The sequence below is a fragment of the Canis lupus genome, chromosome 35 (genome assembly GCF_048164855.1).
Source record: "Canis lupus baileyi chromosome 35, mCanLup2.hap1, whole genome shotgun sequence".
Classification (NCBI taxonomy): Eukaryota; Metazoa; Chordata; class Mammalia; order Carnivora; family Canidae; genus Canis; species Canis lupus.
This window is the reverse complement of record NC_132872.1, coordinates 5,193,844-5,207,157: the sequence shown is the minus strand read 5'-3', so window position 1 is coordinate 5,207,157 and position 13,314 is coordinate 5,193,844. Positions and strand designations below refer to the sequence as shown.

Genomic DNA, 13,314 nt, shown 5'->3' with positions numbered 1-13,314 from the left:
CTGAGCACTTACCCTGCTTGCTTTGAGTTCTGCGTGTCATCAGTGTGGCACTTACCAGTCACTGCCCGTGTGTGGCTATGTGTGTGTATTTCTTGGAATAATACCAGCTAGCATTTTTTTGGGCTCCACGTCGTGGCTGACCCTGTTCTAAAGCCTTTATTATGTGGATCTCACGTAATCCTCAGCACGGCCCTGTAAGGAAGACATCATTATTAGCCTTATTTAATGAATAAGGTAGCAGAGCACAGGGAGAAGGGGCTTGTCCAGGCTCCTGCAGTGGACAAGTAGCAGGGCCAGGCTTGCTCCTGCCCTGGACAGCAGCTCCCCTGAGTTCCGGTTGGAGCCCCCTTCCCCTTCCCCAGTTGCCAGCATGGTGGATCTTCATTGACGTCATTACCCGAGGGGGACAAGGTTAAGGAATTAGTCATCCGAAGATAAGGAGGATGAAAATGTGTGTTTTCAGAACGGGAAGGAGGATGAATTTTTGTACCCCTCCCCCACACAAACGAACAAAGGAACAAACTGTCAGATTCTAAGGGTTGAAGCTCTCAGTCTTCTGTTCCGTGGGTCCCCAGGAGATAAGATACAACAGTAGCATCCCGTTTGCACAGCGCCTTTTGTTTCTTGGAAGCATTTTCTTATCTCTGTCCCCATCTATTCCCTCATTTCCAGCTCCTGCCCAGGAAGGGGGGTGAGGGTGCCATTCTCCTGTGTTCATTGTTTTAACCTGAGCCTTCACTCCCCTGTCTTCCTTTTACATTTGATAATAAGCATGTCCTCTCCTCCAGCCAGACCTCTTACTCTGCTTTGGGAGAAGGTTTCAACAAATAGCAATCTCATTTGTCACCAGAGCATAAAATCTGTCTGCCTCCCTCCCCCTTCTCTAACCTTTTCTGGTTTCAAAATGCACTCGTATCTTTTTGGAAGCATAAGGTTTAGGGGTTTTTTTTGTTTGTTTGTTTCTGTTTTTTGTTTTTTGTTTTAAGTGTTGAGAATTGCTTGCTAACCCTACACAGGGGAGCACATCAGTGGAGTTTCTGAGACAGGTGATTATCTCCCCACTGGAGCCTGGCACTGCCCCCTCCCCATCCCCACCCCAGCTCCTCCACCAGGCTACTCTGGGCCTCCCCACTTGTACTTTCTCTTTTATCCCTCTCCTCACCCCACGTGAGGAGGAAACCTTGTTGGCAGTTCCTGGTTCATCCCTGGTCTCCAGGCTGAGAAGGTTGGTGGGGTGACTCCAGGGAAGGGGGTGTGGCGCAGCCTCTGGGTCTCCCTGGGCAGCTCTGCCCAGCTGTCTGACCCCCAGTGATCACTGGCTCCTCTGAGGGCAAAACTGTGGCCCCCTGCCCCCCGCCCCAGGACAGCAAGAGTAGTGAGCACCTCTTGAAGGACTCCCAGTGAACCCCCTCATCTCACGCCCCAGCAAGAGCTAGTAATGTCACTGTGCTGCCAGCTGGCTTCATTTAAAAATATATATATATTTTCTGATTCCAAGGCTCTTCAAGGGAGATATGCTATTATACAAAAACTTAAAAATATATTTAAACAAAAGGAAAAGCTCTTCTCCCTCCCCACCCAAAGATGATGTGTCGTAATATTTTGGTGAATTTCTTTCCAGTCCCGCCCCCCCCCCCCCCCCCGCCATGTGTACTCAGCTCTGTGTGTGGCTTTCCCCTATATCAGGTGTTTTAAATCTTCACTGACTTTGTCCCACATCCTGGTGGTTAGCAGTGTACCCATATTTCCTGCTTCCCGGCACCTCTTCCCCAGACCTTCCCATTGGCTGCTCAGGGCTTAGGTATGGCCGAGCGTAGAAGAATGAGAGTGGATCCAGCCTTGCTATAAGGATTCTGGATGACTTTCAGAAGCCCAGGAGAGAAGAACCCAGATCTCACCCCACCTCCACCCCCTGCCATGAATGGCTGGCCACTGGGCACTGAATGAGGCCAGGTAGAGACGTCGGGGTCCCAGTTGCAAGGACTTTGGGGTGGGTGCGTTGATCATGGCAGGCGTGCAGGCTCCATGCTGCTGTTTCATGCTGCTGAGCTGGGCTTGGCACCTAGAGGAGATATACACAGTAGTCCATTTTGACCTAGCCACCCGTTTCTGCTTATATATTTTTATTCCAACCAGAAGTGAACTGAAAGCGATCACAAAGTTTTCTTGACTTGTAATGCTTATTGCATCTTCTTCTCTGTGGCACGGGCACGTACGTCAGATAAGGGTCTGATTTGTGGGAACTTCCCAGGAAATCAGAGTCACAGGATTGGAAGGGAATAGAAACATCACTAAATCTGTCCCTAGCCATGAGCCTTGTCACGTTTGCATTACCTCTAAGACAGATGGTGATTCTCTCAGTCCTGCTGAAACACCTCAGAGAGCAGGGCCTTGACTCATGTTGGGGTCACCTACTCCTGCTTGAACGATTCTTTGACTTCAGTTTTATTTTTATTATTTTTATTTTTATTTTTATTTTTTAAGATTTTAGTTATTTATTCCTGAGAGACACAGGAAGAGAGGCAGAGACATAGACAGAGGGAGAAGCAGGCTCCTCGCAGGGATCCTGATGCGGGACTCAATCCCGGGACTCCAGGATCACGCCCTGAGCCAAAGGCAGACGCTCAACCACTGAGCCACCCAGGCGTCCCTGATTTCAGTTTTAAATGATATCTAGGAACATTCAGGTAGTACTTTAGAAATTTATCAAATATCTTACTCCAGAGCATCACCTGTCTCGATGTACCTGAGAGGTGAAGAAGGGCCTCCAAATACACAGTCCTGTAGATGTTTGAAGTCTAGTTGGTTGTCTAGCACTAGAGCTGGTTAAGTGGAGGAAATAGGGCTCAAATTCAGCTCTTCTGAGTCCCAGCATGACTCTCTCTCCCTCTTATCTGTTGTAGATAGAAGGTTCTTAACTTCCAGTGACTGAAGTTTCTCTGGAACTTCCACTGGTCAGCATTGCTTTTCTTCCTCAGAGCCGTAGAAAATAAATGTTTATTTCTCTTCCTGATGCAGTCTGAAATATTTGAAGATAGCTGTTGTGTCCCCCCTCTCTTCCCTTCTCCACCTCTACTTCCTTTAGGCATTCTCCTCTCATTCCATCATTTATTCAGAAAGCACTTAACGGGTGTGTGCTGCCCATTAGATGCAGGAGGTCCAGCGGTCGGGGGGGCCCTGTCTTCAAGGAGACAGATGGTAAAAGGCAGAAGTCAGCAAGAGTGGCTTCAGATTCCTACTCCGTCCTTCCCTTTGCAGTGGCCCTCTTACCACTATGCCCAGCTTTGCAGTCCCTTCCAGAAAATAAACCATGTCTACGGGGTGGGAGAGGCCTGTTCACCGGGCTGATAGCACGAGGGCCAGGATCTGAGGGCCTAGCTGCTCAGGCTTTCGGTATATGCCCTGTCTCCAGCCCTGCTCCGAGGAGTGGTACCCTGGGGTCCTTCCGAGCCTTCGCCTTTGCTATGAGTGTTCATCGGGTCCCTGCACCTCAGGTCTCTGCCCTGTTTTGCTAGATCAGTTTCCTAGCTTCTCAGATTGCACTGACCTCTTTTTCTCTCTTCACTGTCATCTTCTTTCCTGTTCTTTTTGCCTCTGTGGGTTCTTACTTTTTTTTTTTTTTAAGTCTTGTCCTATTATTTTAGTGGTTTTAGAGTTGTGTTCTCTGTCTTTATCTAGAAGTTTCTCAGGCACTTTCATATTCCTGTACTGCATCTAAGCCACCGCTCTCCCATTCTGTGCTCTCACAGGATGTTTAACAGTTATTTTAATTTTTTAAAACGATTTTATTTATTTATTCATGAGGGACACAGAGAGAGAGAGAGGCAGAGACACAGGCAGAGGGAGAAGCAGGCTCCATGCAGGGAGCCCGATGCAGGACTCGATCCCAGGACCCCAGGATCAGGCCTTGGGCTGAAGGCGGCGCTAAACCGCAGAGCCACCCGGGCCGCCCCTAGTTATTTTAATTTTTGAACAGATTCCATTCACATAATTAAATAACTCTGTAAAAGATACTTAAAAATGATGCATTAGAAAGTCTCGCTTCCACCTGTGTCCTTCATCCTGTTCTACCTCCTATCCCCTAGAGGCAACTCCTTTGATTAGTTTCTATATGCAGATATAAGCAAATAGGGATGACTATTTTTTAGCTCTCCCTACTTTATGCAAAAATTAGTACATTGTGGCCTGTTCCGTAAGTCCCAGTGGTCTGTCCACGTCAGCACCTGGAGCGCTCTCTTGTTATTCCTTACCTTGCCCGGCCTCCATCGTGTGGACGGCCTGCGGCTTATGTAACCATTTCCGACCAACGAGCACTAGGTTGCTTCTAGGCCTTGCCATGACAGATCATCTGCAACGAATACTTCAAACATACACAGTTTTGCATGTGTGCATTTGTATCGGAAAGGAAAATTCCCTGAAGTGTAATTGGTGGTATTTGGAGGCCAAGTATGGGAGCCTAGGTCTCCTGGTGTTGGTCTGGGACTATCGTCTGGCTCGTGACTCATTCCAAAGCACCATTTTGCCACCAGCCCCATCTGATGTGGGATGTACACTGGCTGGAAATGGTTTGCCCTCTTCCTGCTGCTTCCCTCTGCTTGGGCCCAGGGTGGCTGACATTGAACCTGGGCTCTCCATGGGGTGGGGGCAGGTTCCCCTTTCTGCTAGCCACTCGGCAGGGGGACAGCAGATCCCAATGTGTCGGCCATACTCTCTCTCCTGATTTCTAGCCCTGGCTGCTGGAACTGTACACTTTGTTTCTACTGTAGGTTCTCCAAGGCAGGAAACAATGGTTGTCTTTCCCATTTGTCATCCTAAAGGGTTTTTTCAAAGTGGCAATTAAGGTGCTCTGGCAAAGATGCTTGTGGCAGCAAAGCAGCTGGAGCTTGTGTCACCAGCAGTCCTGTCCTCCACTCTGGAGCAACAGAGGGCCCCTGCGCGCCTCTCCCTGGAACAGCTGGTGACGCATTTACCAGCATGCGGTCGTCCCAGGTGGAAGCTGACTCCCAGGAGCTAAGACAGCTTCCTGAGGTTTTCAGCTCGCAGATGGGGAGGGGGCATTTGGACCGCCTCCAAGCCCGACCCTGCAGCATGCTGCCTCTGGGAGAGCCAGATAACTTTGTTCCTGGTTTCTAGAAAGGATAAGTGACGTAGTGTAGACGCTGTTGAGGTGACGGCATCCCCGATCTTGTACCCCCTGACCCCAGTCTTCCTCATCATGACTGTCCTCCCACGCTGGCCAGTGAACACGTTGCACCACCCATGTGACAGCCTCCCCTTCCCAGCCCCGGCCCCTTCCCTCACCCAGATTTGCTCTTTCTCAGACCCTCGGCCTCTCCTTTCTCCTTCCCTCTTGCTGTGCGTACCCCTGCCGCCCCCACCCGGTTCTTTCCTCTCCCGACTCTCTGCCCTTGCCTGTAGGGAGCTACTAAACACAACGGCCAGCTTTGCCAAAGGTCGCTCTTTGTTGTTGCTATGTGTTCTTGCCAGGTTGCTGAAAGTTTGAAAGAGCTTGAGATGCCATCAAACCCCCAGATTCCTGGGAGGAAGAAGGTTTTCGTGAGCTGCTTAGGGAGCTCGAGCTAAGAGCCACTATTTGTAAGACACTCAGCTAAGCCCCTCTGGGGCTCCGTGGGGACGACGAGGCAGGCAGGGCCAGATCACCCAGCCTCTGCTCCTCCACTGAGGGGTTTCTGGTGAGCCCCTGCGGCAGCCACGCGAGCCAGTGGGGGCTACTGCCAGGGGGCTGGATGTCATAGGGCTGCTCAGGCCCCGGGCTTGCTCTGAGCTCTGCCTGTTTTTGGTCTTCCAGTCCGCAGCCGCCACAGCCCCAGGTCCCCGAGACTCCCTGGGCAGATGAGGGCGGCTCCGTTTATCACCTGACCGACGAAGACTTTGACCAGTTTGTGAAGGAACACTCCTCTGTTCTCGTCATGTTCCACGCCCCATGTGAGTGGAACCTTGCTCCTCCCGCCACATCCTCTCCTCCCTGAGCGTAGGACGGGCCCTGCTCTGGGACGCGAGTCCAGGGAGCACTTGCCTGGTGGATGCCTCCTCTGTGCCAGGACGCCCTGGGGCCGGGCGAGGTCGCGGCCCTCACGGCACACCCAGCCCACCCTGCGTCACCGTTGGAGCAGCACCAAAGTCCTGATCAAGTTGCAGTGTTCCTCAGCTCAACCTGGTGGGCCTGAGCGGCTTCCTCTAAGTCCACACGAGTCAGGAAATGCAAACGAATTTCCCAGAATTGGAGGAATTAGGACTGAAAGGGCCCTTAGATAACCACGTAGGACAGTAATCACCCCTAATCTAGGTGGGGAAATTGAGCCCTATATCTTGCCCAGCAGCTGAGAGGGCACGGTGAGGCCAGGGCCAGAGATCTCCCAGCATCTAGAATGCCTTCCTTCTGCTTCACCGGGAAGTTTCATAGCCTGAAGCGGCCACAGTGGATCAAGGAAGGGACATGTGTGAATGCTGTAAAAGGTGTTTGCAATAAGGGCTGAAGAGCCTGTAGCTCAAGAATTTTCTAGGTCACTATCCTCCCCATTCCCATGGAGAATGGAAAATTGATTACAATTTGTTTCCAAGAGAGAGAAGGTTGTTCCTAGGGAGGTGAGCAAGGGGGTGACAGCCCCAAGGACATAGAAGTCCTAGGAAAAGTGGGCCCACCCCCATTGGTGGACAAGATGGGTCCTCAGCACCCTGGAACAGGTGCGTGTGTTGGGGAGAGCGTGCTCTTCTCAGAGCCTCGTGCCAGCTCTCTGGCCCAGTGAGGGCAGGGAAGAGATTGTGAAGAAGAAAAACAAGCAAGAAGTAACTACTTGGTGGATCAGCACCATAACCATCCAGTCCAAGGAGGCACATTCAGTGAGGACAATGCAGTATTAATTTATGCCAACAGTTGGGTATCACCCTCTGGTGAGAAAGTGGCTCCCCACAAAGTCACCTCCTTTCATCTTACCCACAGTGCTGAAAGGCAAGGATGATTAGTCCCATTTTACAGATAAGGGGACTGTCACACAGAAATGGCACAAATTGTTCGCTGCTCCCTAAATGCTATACTGCTCACCCCTGGTCTGCCCTCATCCCCCGACCCCCTGCTTTTTAGTATCCCATGGGTTTGGTTAGTCGGGAGATCCTCATAAGCCAATCACTACCACAGATTTCCCCAGCAACTCCTTTCTCATGAGTGCCAGGTTGTTAAGAGAATCCAAAGGAAAAATATTCCTACGACCCTTCTTCTGAATTTCCAGAAAACTGACAAAACACGCAAAAAACTAAGTTTCAAAGAATCTCCCAATGAAGGGCCGTGATGGGGTCCAAGGAGCACTTCACCCCTAGCCCTGCCAGGGCCTCATGTCCCTAGGGTTGGTGGGACCTGAGAATCTGCAGTGTCTGCCTGGCTGAAATGTGCCCTCCCAGCCCATCCGGGAGCTGCTGATGGAAGCAAATGTGGCAGGAAGTTACACAGCAGGTAGAGTTGGGATCACCCTGGGAAGATCCTGGGTCTACACCCCCGTCGCAGGAGTACAGGCAGAGAGTGGAGGCTGTTTTCAGTCTCCCTGGGGAGCTTCACCCCCGTCTCTCCGTCCTTGCAGCCCGACACAGTACAGAGCGGTTTGAGCAGTGGTTTGTGGTTTGGGCCTCGCAGCGTGAAGAGCATGTGTCCCCTTTGATGAATCCTGTATGTTATCCAGAGACAGTGTGCACCAGACAGATGGGGATGTTTTGATTGTGTTCTTTCTTGTCGTCATAGGTTGTGAACAATCCACTGTAGTAGCTGATGCTTGCGGGGTCCGGGGCCTAGTGTCCCTCCTTTTCTCTTCCCCTCCTACCCCTACCACATGCTCTTCCCTCCCTGACCAGAAGATCTTGTTCATCACTTCCCCCCTTCCCCCACCCAAGGTCGTCTGTGGGCACGGAGTAGGGGCTTAATGGATGAGAAAACAAGCCAATGATGAAGGTGTTTAGAGCTAAGTGAGAGAAAGAACTGGAAACCAGATGGCAGCTTTTGTCTTCCCCCATTAGTCATTATTAATATTTTGAAAGCCACCCTGCTCCATGTAGAACCCTGTGGGGGAGGGGCTCTGGCTGCAGATTTAGCAAACGGAGACCTCTGAGGGTGTCTGCCTGTGAGGGAGTCTGTATTCTCTGGTGAGGTGCCCACCAGCCACCGCCCCCCCCCCCCAGCTATGCATGTGTGTGCATGTGTGGCTTTGTTTCTGCCAGGTTGGCGGGCAAAAGCATGAGGTAGAGCTTCCTGTTAGGCTCCCATCGAATAATCTCTCTATGCAAGCCCTCCGTATCTGGGAGCATGCATGGCCTGTCACCTGGAAGGGGATGGAACGTGTGTGGTTTTTGAGAGAATTCAGAACCGAGGAGGGGATGGCTGGGAGCAGAGAGCTCCTGGCTGCCTAGCTGTGCACCGCTTGCTGGAGGGCTCCAGAGGACCCACGGTGCTTGTGAAACCGCTTTGGTGGCATTTGAATGACCGGGAAAAAGGACAAACATCCGGAGGCCAGGGACTGGCCGGGCTATCCCAGGTTTTCAAAGTGCAGAAAAGGTGAATTCTGGAAATCACAGTAGTATTAAGGTTTCCATCCCAGATCAAACAGGGAGTGGTTTAGAAACAGTCCATATTGGAGACTTAGAAAAAAGCAAGTCGGCATCTGTTGACACATAAGACCATAGTTTCTGCTAAGGATTGCTGCATATACTTAGTTTGTCTCTTGTGACAAGATTACTAGGTTGATGAATTAGCATGTCTTTCTTTTATCAAAAGCAAGTGTCTGTTTTCCTGACTGTGATGGGGAAAAGGGACGGGATGGGGCCACCCAGACTGCAGCACCTCCTTGGTGCTGAATGACTATGAGCCCAGCTTGCTTCTGTCGAGAGGGTAGTACTTGTTTTTTATTCAGCAGTTTTGTTAAAACTATAAAAAAAAAAAACAAGGCATACTTCTAAATCTGCAAAGGTTAGAGCTGGAAAAAAGATAGCTGGCTAAAATATCGAACAATTGCATTTAAGATTTTTTAAAGACGCCAACAGACTGAAATAGGGCTCAAAGTGAAAAGCTGACTTTATTTTTATGACTTTCTGGCAATTAAAGAGGAATGCATGTACATTTTGTAAAGGGATAATATGGGAAAATACACAGAAGAAAGTTGACATTCCTGATACTCCCAGGAAGAGCCGCAGCCCCTCTTGACAGTGTTTCTTCTGTGCACAGAGTATATGCTCCATGTCTGTTGCTCAAGGTTCTGCTCTGAAAGGCCAGGGAGTAAAAGGGTCTTCAGCTTTCCACCGGACTGGTGCCTGCCCCGGGTGGGGTTCCCTGGCACCTCTAGGTTCCAGAGGCAGAGTACTTGGTTCCGTGCCTAGAACTTTGACGGGGTGCATGGGGTGCTACGCTCCTGGGTTCTCGGCAGGAAAGGCACACAGGCCCCTCATTGTTGCCAGTCATCAGACCTCCAACGGTCTGCTTCTTTACCCTGTTTTCCAGCTTTCCTGCCACTTAACGTCCACCCTCAGCCTCCTCATCTTCCCTCCCTTCCCCTTCGCTTCTGGCTGGAATGGGTCTAGAAACCTCACACAGACCCTTCTGCATCCTCTGCCTCCGAGGCCTGAATCATCACTGAACAAACAAGCACAGGCCCAGCACGGCGGGGACCCCTCCACGCACATGAGCTCCAGTTGTGGCCCCGGTTACACCGAGGGAGTGATGGCAGCTGAGGTTTACAGGCAGGCTTGCCCCGTGGACTTTGCTTTCCATCACAGGCTGAGCCTTCTGGGGGGTAGGGGTTAGGAGGGGATGGTCTCAATGGGAGCAGCGGGCTCTGAGAGGAGGGCATGCAGGGCACAGTGCAAGGGTAGAGCCTGGGGGCAGCCCTCCACCGCTCAGCGCTCCCCGTTTGTCGTCCATCTGGCTCTGATTGGGGGGCCTGGTGTGGATGGGGGAGGCTGCAGCCCCAGGCCCTGTCCTCGGCCCCCCAGTGGACAAAAATGGTGTCCAGAAGGGGTGTGGCAGTGGGACGCTGACTGTTGCTGCTCCGTGGAGCCTCTTGTCTCGTTCTGCAGCATCTGAAGGAGGAAAGTCAGACCATACATTGTCACTCATCTTTTTGTCACTGCGTGTTTTGCTGCAGCCACAGCCACTGCTCCTCCTTTTCCGTGTACCTCCAGGCCCGCAGTAGGCCAGGGGAGGACACGGTGCTGTAATAACACAGCCTGAGTGAGCGTCACTCACATGGGGATGGTAGAAGGAACAAAGAGGGGCTCCAGGGAGGGCACCCCTTCCCCATCCACTCCCTTTCCTTGGCAGCAGGCCCAGATGTGTTCTTAGAAGCGTGTGCTGGAGGCTTCTGGGCCTGGCCTGCCTTCCAGGAGCTGGGCTGCCTCTCTGGATTCCGTGGCAGATCCCTGTCAGACTCCAGATTTGCTGCTTCTTACTTTCTGTCTTATTCTCAAGTAATACGGTCTTTGTAAAAAATCTAGAAAGTGCAGAGAAGTATAAATGACTATGGGGAAAAAAAACTACCTATAATCTCATTATCCAGAAGCAACTACTTTTCACTTTTTTGGTGTCATTCTTTCTAGTTTCTTTTTTCCACCCTTGTTTTTAATTGTTGTTGTTGTTTTTTATTTTATTTGAGACAGAGAGAGAAAGAGAGCACATGTGCATGAGCAGGGGGAGAGGCTAAAAGAGAGGGAGAAGCAGACTCCCTGCTGAGCAGGGAGCCCTAAGAGGGGGAACCCAGGATCCTGGGATCATGACTCAAGCTGAAGGCAGCCACTTAAGCCACTGAGCTACCCAGGTGCCCCTAATTTTTTTTTAGTTATAAATAGGTAATTGACTTATTTTTCTGATATATGTACATTTGTGTAACCATCATGCCATAAAATTCCTTTGTACTATCACTTGTATTTTTTAATTGCACAAATAATGTGAGGATAATATTTTTCCTTAAATATTTTATTTATCTACGAGAGACACAGAGAAAGGCAGAGGCACAGGCAGAGGGAGAAGTAGGCTCCCCATGGTGAGCCCGATGTGGGACTCGATCCCAGGACCGCGGGATCACAACCTGAGCCGAAGCCAGATGCTCAAGCCCTGAGCCACCCAGGTGCCCCTGTGAGGATAATATTAACGACATTTTTGTTCTTGGCAGTTCAAGGTTCAAGGGATACATTTAAGACTATAGTGCAAGCAGTGAAACCCCGGCTCCCCACCCTGTCTCCTGACCCGACTGACCCCGTTGCTCCAGTGGGCACATCCTTCTTCTTCTGTACTTCTATGTAAACAATAGTGTTTTGGTTTGAGTTTTTTTAATGCAAATAGGATCATTTCTTGTCTCTTTTTCCGTGGCTTGCTTTCTTTCACTTACCATTGGGTCTTGAAGATGTTCTTATGTACATGTAGATGTTGGTGTGTAAATCTACCTCCATCTTTTAACCGTTAAATAGTATTTAATAATTGAGATGTAGATTTTCAAATCATTCCCCATTGCTAGACATTTGCTGCCAGTCTTTGATTGTTCAAACAATGCAATGAACATTTGTAAACATATGTATTTGGGAACATATCTAAATATTTATGACTACCTCCTGAAACCGAAGCTCTGGGCCATAGGATAAGCATGCTTGCACTTCCATGAAACTGCCAACTGCCCTCCAGAAGGGTTTCAGCACTCCTGGCCGTGTGCGTCAGAGCCTGCATCCTCGCCAGCCACGGACACCGTCAACCTCTTATGTGTCTGCCAAGGTGGGCAAAAGAGCAACTTGTCCACAGCTCCCTGGCCTCCAGAGAAATTGAGCATCCTTTCATGTGCTAGTCAGCCTTCTATATTTCTTCTGCAAACTACCTATTGTATGCTTTGCCCATTTTTCCGCTGGGGCTTTTTCTTCTTGAGCTGGAGCTCTCTACTTACGAACGGTAATCTTTATCTGTTTTCTGGGTTCCAGATACTCTCTTTGTAGTCTCTTGCCAACGTTAACTTTCTTTATGGTGCCTTTCATTGCACAAAAGCTTTACATTTTGTGTAGTCAAATAGTGAATACAATATTTATGGAGCACTTACTATGGATCAGGCATTCCTTCTAAGCACTCCCTGTACTAATTTAATATTCGCAACAAATCCTATGAGGTAGAGATCATGCTTATCCTCAGTTTACAGGTTAGGAAAGAGAGGCACTAAAAGATTGAGAAACTGGCCAAAGGTCACTTAGCCAAAAGGGGAGAGCCAACATTAAAACCTATACCTCTGAGGCCTGCATTTCTTCATCCTGACCTCTGGGATTCATGGCTTGCTTGGGAAATCCAAAACACTAGTGCCCTGCATTTTGTTCTAATATTTTTGTTTTTTTCATCTCATTCTCTAATTTATCTGGATTCTTTTTTTTTTTTAATTTTTTTTTATTTATTTATGATAGTCACACAGAGAGAGAGAGAGAGAGAGAGGCAGAGACACAGGCAGAGGGAGAAGCAGGCTCCATGCACCTGGAGCCCGACGTGGGATTCGATCCCAGGTCTCCAGGATCGCGCCCTGGGCCAAAGGCAGGCGCTAAACCGCTGCGCCACCCAGGGATCCCTGGATTCTTTATTCTATTATGCCAGATGGGAGGAAAGGATTTAATTTTACTTATTTATTTTTTAATGTTTTTAAGATTTTATTTATTCATTCATTAGAGACACAGAGAGAGAGGCAGAGACACAGGGAGAGGGAGAAGCAGGCTCCATGCAGGGAGCCCGATGTGGGACTCGATCCCGCGATCTGGGATCACGACCTGAGCTGAAGGCAGATGCTCAACCGCTGAGCCACCCAGGCATCCCAATTTTATTTCTTTAAATCCTTTTCTTCATGCATGTTTTTCCTTTACATTTTTTTAAAGATTAGCTTGTATTTTCTCATGTTACTAAAAATGCTTTTCTGTGCATGCTTTTTGTGGTCACATAATATTCCATTGTATAATAGCACCATAAATTACTTAACCGGCACCATAATGTTGAAGGTTTGAGTTGTTTACCGTATTTCTGCATTATAAATCACACTGCAAAGAACAGTTTCATGCATAAATATTTGTCCACATGTCAGATTATTTCCTTAAGATAGAAGCCTGGAAGAAAAAATTTAAAAGCTTGTTATCTACATTTTCCACTAATATAAAGGAATAAAAAAAAAAAACACCTCTTTTTGCACAAAAAGAGGGCTATGTGGTAGATGGAGGCATCCATCAGTGTGTGACTGCCCCAGAGTATCTGTGAGTGTCTACGAATCAGCTTTGTTGTGTAGACAGCTGGAAGCCTTGAAAGAGCCCTGAGGT

General features: G+C 49.3%; 1 protein-coding gene across 1 annotated transcript in view; it reads left to right on the top strand.

Moving 5' to 3' along the window:
* Positions 1 to 13,314, top strand: part of PDIA5 (protein disulfide isomerase family A member 5) — a 95,738-nt gene that overhangs the window by 60,588 nt on the left and 21,836 nt on the right. Inside the window, exon 11 of the mRNA XM_072812416.1 lies at positions 5,810 to 5,946. Coding sequence (XP_072668517.1) covers positions 5,810 to 5,946 — 137 coding nt within the window. The remainder of the gene's footprint in view (positions 1 to 5,809; positions 5,947 to 13,314) is intronic.